The following is a 13,977-nucleotide window of genomic DNA, read 5'->3' as shown; positions in this document are numbered from 1 at the left end:
CGGGGGGCGGGGAGAGAGAAAAGGAGGAAGAAAAGAAGGCCGATCCGCCTGGACCTCGATGGCCACCAAAATCTTGATCTGCTTAAGAAGCTGGGGCGTACGCAGTCTCCTGCCTGTAGTTGCTTAATCTGGACGCCAGGAGGCGATGAGGGCTCGGGAAGGGAGTGCGGGCTGAGAACTAGGTGTGCGACGGCCAGGGGGCGGGACAAGGTACCCGGTAGACTTTGCGGTGAGCCGGCGGGGGGTCGGGTTCAGCTTGAAAGGACGGGACTGAGTGGCTAGGGGCCGAGGCGTGGCTACGAAGGGCTGGGCGAAGAGGGGCGGGGCGTGTGGGAGGGGCGGAGCCGCTAGAGGACCCGGCATGGGCGCAGGGGGCGGGGCGTAAGGGAGAGGCGGAGCGACAAGAGGATACGGCACGGGCGTAAGAGGCGGAGCTTGGGGACGGGGCGGAGCAATTAGAGGACTCGGCACGGGCGCAGGGGGCGGGGCGCAGCGGGTGCACGCGGGCGCCAGGGTCGCCATGGCGGAGGTGCAGCAACTCCGAGTGCAGGAGGCCGTGGACGCCATGGTGAAAAGTGTGGAGAAAGAGAACATCCGGAAGATGCAGGTGGCTGCGCGGCCTCGCATTCGGGTGGGATTGGAAAGCCCGGGCGGGGGTGGGGCGGTGACATTTGAGCGCGGGGCCGTTTCCTCCATCCTGGCCTCGGTTACGCGTGTTCAGCCGCCCTTGAGGTAATCCGGCGCGAGGCCCGAAAGGCCCAGCTCAGGAGAACCACCAGGACTCTTCTGGCTGTCCTGTGCTGGTTCAGATGCCCCGAACCCTGAACACCGCGGAGACGGCCCCGCCTCCTTTCCCTGCCTGCTTCTCTTAACCTTACGACCCCACGGTCGACTGTGGGTCGTCCCCCTAGTGGGGCGTTGACTAACCAGGCCGACCTCTGAACTCTGCCTTAGATACCTGGTTTTCAGAATATGTTTTCTTCCACCCAGTCGTGGGCGCGTTGTGTACCCGTGAGACAGGGGCTCGTTTAACCCAGGTTGGCTTCCAACCGCTGATCTCCCTGCCTCCCACCTTCGGAGTGCTAGGATGGATCACAGGCTTGAGACTCCTCCTTGGTGGTGAGGATGGAACGCAGGGCTATCTTAGAACTAGGCAAGCGCTCTCCCAAGAACATAAATGCTAGCTGGGGTAATCGTCCCGGTCTCACAGGGAAAGTGAAGCAAAGGGTGGTGAGGAAGATACAGGCTGAAGCATAGCCTCCAAACCCTGGTAGTTTCAAGAGTCTCTATTTTCTAACCAGGCTCTGCCCTCCCCAGGGTCTCATGTTCCGGTGCAGCGCCAGCTGCTGTGAGGACAACCAGGCATCTATGCAGCAGGTGCACCAATGCATCGAACGCTGCCATGCACCTTTGGCTCAAGCCCAGGCCTTGGTGACCAGTGAGCTAGAACGGTTCCAGGTGAGGAATGCCTCAGAGTTCTCAAGTCCTTGAACAGCTCTTTGGTGAGACAGGAGAACAATTTATTCTGCTGTGGGGCCTTAGTTCTGTTAACACTGGTGGCAGTCCTTTGACCAACTGGTATTCTTGGGGTTTGAAATTTTGGAAAAGGCCCTGGAAATTGAGTGCTTTAAGTTGTGCCGTATTTTCCCATAGAAATGTACTTTTTCCATAACAATAGAAAGTTAGCCAGGCGGTGGTAGTGCACGCCTTTAATCCCTGAGGCGGAGGCAGGCGGATCTCTGTGAATTCAAAGCCAGCCTGGTTTACAAGAACTAGTTTCAGGCCGGGAGGTGGTGGCGCATTCCTGTAATCCCAGCACTCCATACTTTTTCCATAACAATAGAAAGTTAGCCAGGCGGTGGTAGTCCACACCTTTAATCCCTGAGGCAGAGGCAGGCAGATCTCTGTGAGTTCGAGGCCAGCCTGGTCTAGAAGAGCTAGTTCCAGGACAGGAACCAAAAGCTACGGAGAAACCCTGTCTCGAAAATTAAAAAAAAAAAAAAAAAAAAGAACTAGTTTCAGGACAAGCTCCAAGCCACAGAGAAACCCTATCTTAAAAAACAAAAAAAAAAAAGTTGCCAACAGAGTTTATAGCCAAGTGACTTTATGCCTTTTTGATTGTCGTTTGATGTGCTGGGTGCCAAAAACAATCTATGTCGTGTAGTATAAAACTTAAAATGCACTCATATGGTGGCTCGCAACCACCTGTAACCTCAGTCACAGGGAATCTGAAGCCCTCTTTGGCCCTCTGTGGTCATTGTACACATGGTGGTGCACAAACATATATTTAGGCAAATACTCATACACATAAAAGGTAAGAATCTCAAAAGAATTAAAACATACAAACTTAATTATTATTTTCTTCATTCTTTGACTATTTCATACATATAATATATTTTGAAACCATTTTTACCCCCCCCCCCCCAATCTCCTGGACCCATTTTTATAAGTCTTCCTCCTATTCTTTTTACTTACTGTTTCCTCTGGATTCAATTAAGGTTGGATGTATGAGCATGGACAATTTAATAGTGTTGGCATGACTAAAGAAAAATGACTGCTTCCTGCAGCAACCTTTAACTGCCAGTAGCTCAGGGCTGGAGAGACGGCTCGGTGGATTAGAGCACTTACTGGTCTTAAGACCCAGGTCAGGTTCCCAGCACCCACATGGCAGCTCACAGTCATCTGCAAATCCAATTGCAAGGGATATGACAACTCTTCTGAGCTCTGCAGGTTCCTACACACACGTGGTACACATACATATATTCAGGAACACAATAACTATCGACCAGGCAGTGGTAGTACACCCCTTTAAACCCAGCACTCAGGATGCAGGGCCAGGAGAGTCTCTGGGTTCGAGGCCAGCCTGGTCTACTGAGCAAGTTCCAGGATAAAAAAAGAAAGAAAAAACTAGCTCCTCAGCTAAGAAGGGACCTCACGAGTTCCTCTTCTTGGATTAATTTTTAAAATAATGTAATTTCCTGAAAAGTTGACTAAGGTATTAAGTCTTTAAAAGATGCAGATTATTGGCTAGCTCAGTACTTGCTACACAAGCCTGGCAAGTTGAGTTTGATTCCCAGAATCCACATAAAGATGGAAGGAGGGAACCAGCTCCACAAGTTGTCCTCTGACGTTATAGGCATGAAACAGCGCACATGCCAGTTACACGTGCACACACAGTTTAAAAGGTGCAGACTAGAGGAAGACCTTCACGATATTTGTGAACTTAAACCCTCCCCAGAACATCTTCTGTTTAGGACACCTGGAGAGAGGCTTCCGTAGTACAGAAAACTCAGTCATAAAAAGCATTAGTATTCCACAGGTTTTTGAGACAGGGTCTCAGCTCTGGCCTGAAATTCAGAGCAATGCAACTGTGTCTGCCTCCCACCTGCTGGGATTACAAACCTGTGACACCAGGCCCCTACAGTGTGCTATAAAATCTCCTTTTCCCTCCTGGAACAAAAACTGTCCACACCTTCATTTTTCTCCCTTCCTCTAAGTGTATTTTGTGGGATTGGAAGCACTCATCTAGTAGCATGGGGTTCCATTCACCCGACAGTTACACCTTATGTGGGATACTGTAACACCTGGTTCTGTGTTACCCTCTTGGTACAGTTCACGTGCCACTGCATTGCTTCTTTTTTCATTTTGAAAAACTTCCAGATGAGATCTTTAGAAAGTTGGTTCTTGGGCTGCTATATGAGTTTCTCCTTCCTTCACTTTAGTCACTGCCTGCTAACTCTCGCTCGCAGAGCTGCTCACAGTGGTGATGAGGACGGTACCCACAGGACTAGGTCTGCAGTCTGTACTTAGCCCTCTGCCTTGACTGTCTGCACAGTAATTCCCTCTCCTTTAAGCATTTTAACCATCTGACCACAGAACACCTCACTCCTGGTTTTCCACCTTCCAGGCCATTTGTCTCTGCTTCCTTTGCTGTATTTGCCCCCTTCCAGCTTCTGCCCAGTACAGCACACAGACCCGCATTGGTCCTGGCTTTTTTATTTATTTATGTATTATGTACATGAGTGCTCTGTCCTCGTGCACACCAGAAGAGGACATCAGATCACATTACAGATGGTTGTGAGCCACCATGTGAATGCTGGTAATTGAACTCAGGACCTCTGGAAGAGCAGCCAGTGCTCTTAACCACTATGCCATCTTTCTAGCCCTAAGTCCTGACTTCTTTTCTCATAACTGTTAATATCCTACAGCAGCGATGTCCAACTTGTAGCCTCTGGGTCACATACAGCCCAACATAAAATTATAAACCTATTATGAGACATTTTGCATATGTGATTGCTATCTTTCTTTTTTCTTTTTTTCTGTTTTGTTTTTGTTTTTTTTGAGGGGAGGTTGAGACAGAGTTTCTCTGTGTAGCCCTGGCTGTCCTAGAACACTCTGTAAACCAGTCTGACTGGGAACGCAGAGATCCACCTGCCTCTGCCTCCCAAGTATTGGGAGTAAAGGCATGTGCTACCATGCCTGGTAGTTTTACATTTCCAGAGCATAAAGTTTATAGATAACAGTATGGCCAAGAGAAGCCAAAATGTTGGATACCCCTGACTGCTTACTTATATTCACTCCTGAGCTCCTGACACATATCCCACTCTCTTCTTAACGCCTCTACGCTGGACTGTAAATTCCATGTGGGCAGGAACAGTTATGCCTTGGTCGTTTCTGTATTTCATGTTAGAAGAAAGCCTGGCATATAGTAGATGCTTGACAAATGTTTGAATTGTTTTTCTGTAGCAAGGACAGACATTAAAGAATTAAAATGTCTGCTAGGGAGATGATTCAGGGGTTAAAGCACTTGCCACACAAACATGCCCAGAGTTCAGTTTACCAAAAACTATTGTCTCTTTGGCATGGCAGCCCACCTGTAATTCCAGCCTCAGAAAGCAGAAGCAGGGACTATCTAGAGCAAGCTGATAAGCAAGACTGACCATATTAGTGAGCTCTGGGTCTGGTTGAGAGCTCCTGCTCCAGTGAATATGTGGAAAAACGTGGAGGATGGTACCTTGGGCCTCCACGTCCACAGATACACATATCTAAAAACACACACCACACACATAAAAAAATGAAAGAAGAAGAAATTTAACAGTAGTCTTTTGTTTGCTGCTAGCATCTTGAATATAATTCATTTTTTTCGATCCTCTACTTTCTAATAGTTCCTAGTCTGAGACTTCCCAATGGTACCTTCTGTTTTAGCTAAGAAAATATTGTACTTAGTAACTGGTAGAGAGATCTGTATGAAACCTGTAACCCAAGGCCTAACATGGGACCAGCACCAGATAGTGGAAGCCAACCTCTCAGCCTTCTCCTCTCTCTTCCTCCTCACTACAGGACCGTCTGGCCCGGTGCACCATGCATTGCAATGACAAAGCCAAAGACTCCATAGATGCAGGAAATAAAGATCAGCAGGTGAAGCGACAGCTGGACAGCTGTGTGGCCAAGTGTGTGGATGACCACATGCACCTCATCCCAACAATGACCAAAAAGATGAAGGAGTCTCTGTCATCCATCGGGAAATAAAATTGTTTGCCAGTGACCACGGGTCTGAGGGCACGCTATTTAGAAGGAAGAATGGAAGTTTAATCTGTTAAGCAAGTTTATGAATGAGGAAAACTCAGGACACAGCAAGTTCCAGGCAAATGCTGCTCACCTTTGCATCTGAATCTTAGAAGGTGAAGTGGAAAGAAGCTGGTGCTGAAATTCGGATGACATATAGCACAGGGAAGAATTCTAGATCCTAAATTTTCGTGTGCAGGTGCTTGTTCTGGCAATAGAGATTGCCCTTTTACCAAGGGCTCAGACTCTCACGACACAGACATCTGGTAAAGTTGGAGGAAGGTGTGTCTGATACCGAGCTCCTGTTTCCCACAAGCGTCCCCACACCTTGCATGTGCTTCGAAACAACACCCAGTTTAGAGGGAGGAAAGGGGTTCCTTTGTCTTATATGCAAGGGCACAAAGTGGGTTTAAGATACAGGAGGGAGAGTAGCTTGAATAACTTCTGAAGGCTCCTTGTACTTTTTGGCCATCAAGATGGGAAAGTCCACTTACTCAAATTCTGTCAATTCTGGAAGCCCCTGAAGGAAGGCAGTATCACAGTGCATGGGAAACAGCTTCCTTCTCTGACTTGTGTGCAAATGACACATTTCCATGAAGAACAAGGGGATGTGATTGTCACTCACATACCAGTAGCTAAGAGTCAAATGGGAACTGTTGAGATGTACTAGGTTTGGGAAAACCTAAATTTTACAAAGTAAAAGTCCAAACCCAGTATTACTCCCTCCGCTCCCTGAATTCACAGAGCCTTTTGGAGGTAATCCTCTAGCAACAAGACCTAAAACCAACCAATTTGGGCCAAGGAAAACTAGGACCACTACAGAGCAAGAGAGGCACACACCTTACCAAATGCCATTTTTGCCTGGGGTTTTGCAGTGCAGTGTTGCTGCCCCAACATGGCACCTTATCTTTTGCATAAGTACTATGTTGTGTTTATACCAATTAATTACTTGAAACAGTGATAAGACTTGTCAGTTTGCTGTCAGGCCTGCAATATATTTTCCAAGTGGTTTTGTTTTTAAATAAAGTTTCATTGTCTCCAACTCTTTCCTAATGGGTAGTGATACATCAGTATGCCTCTGAATTTTAAGACATCCTAAGAGTGCATAGTAGCAGATGGGAAGCATTAAGGGAAAGTCAGTGCTTGAAGTCTCTTAATATAGAAAAGATACCCAGAGCCAAGTGGTGGTGGCACACACCTTTAATCCCAGCACTCGGGAGGCAGATCTCTTGAGTTTGAGGACAGCCAGGCCTACACAGAGACACTGTCTCAAAAGCCCCTCCAGAAAAAAGGATCGGGGTGCAATGGTTGAGGGAAGGATGGTTGCCCTGGTCTGAGGACAGCTTGGACTACATATAGAGACGTCAAAAAAAAAATGGCTGAGTTGTTTCAACGTTCGTTTTCTAGTTCAAACTAACACACCAAGTGGTGGGAAGAGTACATAGTTTAAGACTCCTTGTGCTGCCGGGCGGTGGTGGCGGACACCTTTAATCCCAGCACTCGGGAGGCAGAGGCAGGCGGATCTCTGTGAGTTCGAGGCCAGCCTGGTCTAGAAGAGCTAGTTCCAGGACAGGAACCAAAAGCTATGGAGAAACCCTGTCTCGAAAATCCAAAAAATAAAAAAAAGACTCCTTGTGCTGGTTAATTTTCATCAACGACACAAACTGTAGTCACAAAGTTAGGAACCTCGGCTGAAGAGCTGCCTCCAACCGACAAATCTGTGGACAGCATGTCTGGGGATGTTCACTTGAGGACAGCGCCATCCCGAGAAGGTGCACACCTTATCTATCCCCAGGACACGAGGCAGAGGCAGGCGCAAGACCTCAGGACTTACATGTGGTTCGCCTCGCATTTTATGTGCAGGGACCGAGATGTGCCTAGTGAGGCTCGGGAGGCAGTGTTGGAACTGCGGGTCAAGAACACCAGGCTCTGGATTCACATCCTAGGCAGCCTCGGCCCCCTCCGCTACTGGTGCAGAGAAACCATTCGTTAATGTGGGTGCTTCAGGAGCCGTCACCTTCGCCTGGGTACACTTGGCAAACAAAGGGATGCGTGGTGCAGCAGCCTGTAATCCGAGCACGGGAGGCAGAGACAAGACGGGTTCCAGACCAGCGTCGAGTACACGGTGAGCCAGAGGCCCGCATCAATTCCACCAAAAACGGGGAGGGCGAGGGAAAGGGGGGAGAAACGACGAAAATGTAAATAGAAAGAAAAAAAAGGGAAGTATTTTTAAAAAGTGACACTCAGAGAAGCGCGGAACCTGCCGTGTGAATTTCACACAAAGGCCGCTTACTAAGGCACCGCCTCTCAGTCCTGGCCAGTCACAACGCGACCGGAAGCGCGGCTCTGCTTCAGGCGGTCTTCTCAGTATCGCGAGACTAAGATAATGCTTACCGGACAGCGGTTTCCTCGCGCGGCGGTGACGTCAGACATCCGCGCCCGGCCTGCCGCGCGTGCGTCTGTAAGGCCGCCCGCTCCTTTCCGTCGTGCCGAGCCCGCTGAAGAGCCGCCATGAGCAAGGCCCACCCTCCCGAACTGAAGAAGTGAGTAAAGCCCACCCGGCCGAGGCCGCGCGAACGCTCCTCCCGCCTTGCCTCGGCTGCGCCCACAGGTCCCGGCGCTCGTGGGTGCCGGAAGTAGCCCTGAAGTCCGGTCGGCATGGTTACCGCGGTGGCGGTTCTCCGCCTTCCAAAGGCGGCGGCCAGAGGGCTACCCGGTTGGGGACCAAGGCAGCAGTCTACACCGAGGCGCGTGGTTCCTCTGAGGAACCAGAAACTCACAGCTTTAAAAAGTACATTTGACGGGCTGGAAAGATGGCTCAGCGGTTCTTCCTGAGGACCAGGGTTCAGTTCCCATCACTCACGTGCAGCTCACAGCTGTAACTCAAGGTCTTACACCCTCACACAGACATCCATGCAGGCAAACACCAATCCACATGAAATAAATTATTTTTAAAGTGCATTTGGAAAGCCGGACTTGGTGGCTCACTACTTTAATCCCAGCACTCGGGAGGCCGAGACCAGCCTGCTCTACACAGCGAGTTCCAGGAGAGTTAGGGCTCTTACACAGGGGGTCAATACTCAGGAGGTTGAGGCAGGAGGATTACCGCGCGTTCCAGTACAGTCTAGGCTAAAAAATGAGACCCTGGCACAGACAGGATGTATTTGTATTTCTTTGGACTTTTGGAAGTACCGTTCCTCTTTTCTCCTTGTAAAAATTTTTAAGTTTAGGGGGCTGGAGAGATGGCTCAGTGGTTAAGAGCATTGCCTGCTCTTCCAAGGGTCCTGAGTTCAATTCCCAGCAACCACATGGTGGCTCACAACCATCTGTAAAGAGATCTGGCGCCCTCTTCTGGCCTTCAGGCATATATGCAGACAGAATATTGTATACATAATAAATAAATATTTTTTAAAAAAATTTAAGTTTATAGTGAGGTTTTGTGTGTGTCTGTGTTTGATGCCCACAGACATGTTTGTGCACGGAGGCCAAAGAGGACTTCTGATCCGGATTCGGTGGAGCAGTAGTTAGTTGCAGGAGGTTGTGAGTTCCCTGGCGTGGGTACTTCATGCCAAACTCGGGTTCTCTAGAAAGCAGAAAGTGCTGAGCCATTTCTCCAGCCCCAAGAATTAGGTTTCTGATGCATAAACACACTTGCCTTCTTGCATGCAAGTGAAATTTAAATGTTGTGTGGTATCTTGCCCTTGTCCTAAATCCGTAGAGGAACATCCGTTTTCTAATCAGAGACAGCTAGTTTTTGCATATTTTTAATCTGCGCTCAGTAAAATCAACCAGTAAGACATCAGTGAGTTCAACAGAACCTAATTTAAAGCTTTGGTCTCCTCGGACACTACTGACTGGCCTGAGCTTGTCGCATATGTAATGCTGAGATTCTGCAAGGTGCAAGATGAATATTGGGTCGTTTATCTGGCCACATAATCTGCTTTATGTATAGCCTGTTTATTACTGGTCCTGTAAAGACGCCAGTGCACGGGAAAGTTCACTTTTACTAATTTTGTCTTTGAGTACACATTTTTTATCAAATCTCTTTCTGAAACCTTCATTTTTAGTTGGATCTGTTAAAGATCTATTAAACCATAATGTGGACATTTTAAAAAGTAGAAATTACCCTGCACTGTTGGTCTTATTAACGAGCTAATGAATGAAGTCTTATATTTTCAAAAATGATCATTGGTTTTAAACAAAAGAACTGTTCTCTACTTGTAATTTTAAATGTCCTTTGAGTCTTTACAGATGTACTTGGGCCTTTCAGAGACTGGAACTAGTGATTGTGTCTGTATTAGTTGTGTTTTGACTTTTTTGTTGGTTTGTGGTGTTGTGGTCGAGGCAGGGCCTTATGCATGCCGCACTACTCCTGAACTTTATTCCCTGTTCTCTGAAGTTTGATACCTTCCTCATCTCATCCCTAAATTTTATGAATTTTAAAATACTGTTAGATATGCCTCTTTTATTTTCTCATAAGTCCTTCTTCTACCACTTCTTGCTCCTAGTTTAGCATAACAAAGTGGTTCTTAATCACATCTAACCAGTTATCTCAGTAGTTTCCAAGTTGAGCTCCCTGTCCTGAGTGTATTCCCCTTTCCACCTCTTTTTCTTTTATATTTTTCTTTTTAGATTTTATTTATTATGTATACAGTGTTCTGCCTGCATGTTTGCCTACATGCCAAAAGAGGACACCAGATCTCATTATAAATGATTGTAAGCCTCCATGTGGTTACTGGGAATTGAACTCAGGACCTCTGGAAGGGCAGCCAATGCCCTTAACCTCTGAGCCATCTCTCCAGCTCTTAAAATTTGTTGTCATGGTAAGTCTTGGAGCTGATGAAGTCTGCTGTAACAGCCCTCTTGGAACTTGCTCTGTAGACCAGGCTGGCCTTGAACCTGAGATCCTCCTGCCTTTGCCTCCTGAGTACTGAGATTAAGGTGTGTGCATTTCAGTGCAGATGCCCTGGGATGTTCTAGAGCTGAAGTTACAGTTGGTGATAAATCACCTGGCGTGGGTGTTGGAAACTGGTCAGGTCTTCTGGAGGAGTATCAACATCTGAGCCATCTTCTCTAGCCCCAGAATATTATTTTAATTTAACTGAATCTGTGCTTGTTTATACTTTTTTAAGTAGGTCATAATTTTTACTCTTGCTTTTTCAGATTTATGGACAAGAAGTTATCATGTAAGTTTCTCACCAACTTAATTTCTCTGTTTCTTTTTGTCTTAGCAATATATAATCTTTGGATACAATATAAATTTAAAGTACACAAATCTAATCATCTCCATTCAGATTTCTCAGAGTTCCAGCTAGAATTTTTTTTTTTTTTTTTTGCCTAATTTCCAATTTCCAATACCTAATACTTTATATCATCTGTGCCTCCCTGACATCAGAATTGGGAGTTGCCAATGTTGTGATATTTGAAACTTTATCAACTGTTTTTTCTTTGAACAAGCTACCAAGAATATCAGGCAAGCAGCAATTGCTGTTTTTTGTGAATATGTAGAAAATACAGCCTTTACCTGACCCGTGTATGAAGTATATTGAAATTTTAAAATACAGGGGTTTTAACCTTCATTTAATTCTCTAATCTATAATACAACAGCTCTTAACCTTGAACCCTGCTATTTGGAATTTTGGTTCCTTTGTGTAAAGATATATGTGTAAACATATATATGTTGGGGAGGCTTTGTTGGTGGGGAGTCATTGACCCAGGGTCTTGCTATGTGGTCTCGGGTTCCTTGTGAATCAGCCCTCTTTCGTTATGCCAAGTGTTGGGATTATAGTCATGAGACATCACATGTAATGTCTTCAAAGGCTAAAACGTAGGAAAGGAAGAACTAAAACATTAGGCTGGTGTTGGGCAGATAGTAAGGGTATGGGATAGTGGTCACACTTTCTTTTCCTCCCTGATATGTGATGGATGGTTGACAGTTAAGGGCTTTATTGACACTTTTCCCCTTACAGTGAAGTTAAATGGTGGCAGACATGTACAAGGAATACTTCGGGGCTTTGATCCCTTTATGAATCTTGTCATTGATGAATGTGTGGAGATGGCAACTAGTGGGCAACAGAATAACATCGGCATGGTGGTAAGTAAAGGTGGATGTCAGGGTTTTGTTTAATACTTCTTCACTTCACTTATATCAACTTCTCAGATTAAATCCAAGTTAGTTACCCTATGAAAGGCAAATAAAAGGAAAGATTGAGACTTTGCATTTCCTTTTATCTATGGACACATTCAACTGTGATAATATTCCAGCTACCTCGAGATAAAATCTCATCTCTGCGGAGCCTTCTCAGCATAGGTGATGGAACAGCTAGCTGATGGAAACCGTTTGTGAACTTTGTCCTGTAAGACATGACCATTCGTAGCCAGACTTGATTACAGTAGAAATTCTCTAACACACATATGATACCCCAAGATATCTTGTTGATAATATACAGGTTTCAGGAGTTGGCCAAAATGGTTTGGCTGTTTTTATTTGGTGTATATGGATGTTTTGCCTGTGTGTATATCTGTGTGTCATGTGTTTGCCTGGTGCCTATGGAGGCCAGAAGAGAGTGTCAGATCCTCTGGAACTGGAGGTGCAGATAGAGCCAGTACTGTGAACCACTGAACCATCTCTCCAGCCCCTGGCTCAGCACTTAAGGGCACTTGTTGATCTTGCAAAGGGCTGGGTTTTGGTGCTATATTCAACTAAATGTTTAAACTATCCTTTGGCCGGGCGGTGGTGGCACACACCTTTAATCCCAGCACACGGGAGGCAGAGGCAGGTAGATCTCTGTGAGTTCGAGGCCAGCCTGGTCTACCAGAGCTAGTTCAGGACAGGCTTCAAAGCTATAGAGAAATCCTATCTCGAGAATGAATGAATAAGATAAGTAACTTTAACTTGGTTTCTGTGGCTTGAGAAAAGCCTCACTGATGTGTCATGTTAGAAAAGTATTATTTGTCTTTTAGATTAACTTTTGGGGGGGGGGGTTTCGAGACAGGGTTTCTCTGTAGCTACGGAGCCTGTCCTGGAACTAGCTCTTGTAGACCAGGCTGGCCTCGAACTCACAAAGATCTGCCTGTCTCTGCCTCCCGAGTGCTGGGATTAAAGGCGTGCGCCACCACAGCTCAGTTAGATGAATTATTTTCAACTGACTTTTTTCTCTAGGTCATACGAGGAAACAGCATCATCATGTTAGAAGCCTTGGAAAGAGTCTAAACAATGACTGTTCAGCAGAGGAGTCCACATACTTCCCCAAAGGACTGTTTGACTTGGGTGTAGAATTGGGTCATGTACATTTTCATTAAAAAACAAAAACAAAACTTTTTTGCTAAATAAACTTTTGTGATACTCGGAGTACATGCATCTCTGGTGTTCTGAGTGTTGAAGTTGAATAGTTTCTCTTACACCAGATGTTCTTGAGCTGTTTTATGAACTCAAGTGGAAGCTTCTTGACTCAATATGAAAAGAGCTAAGAAATCAGTAACATACCCACGCCTTTAATCCCCCAGCACTTAGGAGGTAGAGGCAGGCGGATCTCTGAGTTTGAAGCCAGCCTTGTCTACAGAGCTAGTTCCAGGACTGGCACCATAGCTACTTAGAAACCCTATCTCGAAAAAGAAAAGGAAGTCGGTAACACTGAGCATGTGGGCTACAAATGTATGACTTTCAAACATTAGTTCTAGTGCCTTTGACCTCCTGTGACTTCAAATTTGGGTTGAGTCCCTTATACAAAATTCTTGGAACAAAGGAGTTTCATGTTTATTATATGCCATGAGCTGCCTTCGTTACTTTTCTATTGTTGTGGGAAAACACCATGACCAAAACAATTTATAGGGGAAAAAGTTTGAGGGGGAGCTTACAGTTTAGAGGATGAGTCTATACATCATGGTAAGGACCATGGCAATGGGCAGGCATGGTGCTGGAGCAGTGGCCTAGGCTTTTGAATTCTCAAAGCCTACCTCTAGTAGCGCGTCTAATCCTTCCAATCAACTGGAGACCAAGTATTCAAATACATGAGCCAATGACCGTTCTCAGTGAAGCCACTACAGGATCCAAACCAAAACAAGAAGTTCATATATATTCCTATTCGTAACTATATATGTTGCTTCTTGATAAGAATACCCTTTTTTATTTTGTGGCACCTATACCAGTGAGCCAGCTGGCTAGCCTATAGTTTTTTTGTTGTTGTTGTTAAATGTTGAAAAGCTTCAGGTTTTTGAGTGTTTTAGGTTAGGGTGCTACATTGCAAGTATACTTTAGCAGGACTGGTAACCCAGGGGTGGTTGCTTAACAGGCTAAAGGACTTGGGTTCAAAACACCAACTCTGAGCCACTCCATCCCCAGTAAAATAACCCCAAGTTTAGCACAAGAGCAGTAACACAAGACACAGCATCGCTACTTATGTCTGACTTAAT

The 13,977-nt window shown here is 46.0% G+C and overlaps 2 protein-coding genes across 2 annotated transcripts; both read left to right on the top strand.

Annotated features, from left to right (window-relative positions):
• The first annotated feature begins 484 nt into the window (after window positions 1–484).
• On the top strand, window positions 485–7,150 carry Fam136a (family with sequence similarity 136 member A). The gene is made up of 3 exons (XM_057778158.1): window positions 485–607; window positions 1,318–1,458; window positions 5,341–7,150. The coding sequence occupies exons 1-3, from the start codon at window positions 521–523 to the stop codon at window positions 5,527–5,529; spliced, it is 417 nt and encodes a 138-aa protein (XP_057634141.1). The 5' UTR covers window positions 485–520; the 3' UTR covers window positions 5,530–7,150.
• An 868-nt stretch (window positions 7,151–8,018) lies between these two features.
• Window positions 8,019–12,914, top strand: Snrpg (small nuclear ribonucleoprotein polypeptide G). Its single transcript, XM_057773188.1, has 4 exons — window positions 8,019–8,108; window positions 10,729–10,751; window positions 11,535–11,659; window positions 12,728–12,914. Exons 1-4 carry the CDS (start codon window positions 8,077–8,079, stop codon window positions 12,776–12,778), a joined length of 231 nt encoding a protein of 76 aa, XP_057629171.1. The 5' UTR covers window positions 8,019–8,076; the 3' UTR covers window positions 12,779–12,914.
• The last annotated feature ends 1,063 nt before the right edge of the window (window positions 12,915–13,977 follow it).

This window comes from Chionomys nivalis, chromosome 1, assembly GCF_950005125.1.
Source record: "Chionomys nivalis chromosome 1, mChiNiv1.1, whole genome shotgun sequence".
In the NCBI taxonomy this organism is placed as follows: domain Eukaryota; kingdom Metazoa; phylum Chordata; class Mammalia; order Rodentia; family Cricetidae; genus Chionomys; species Chionomys nivalis.
Note: the sequence above shows the minus strand (reverse complement) of the source record. Positions and strands in the feature narration are given on the sequence as shown.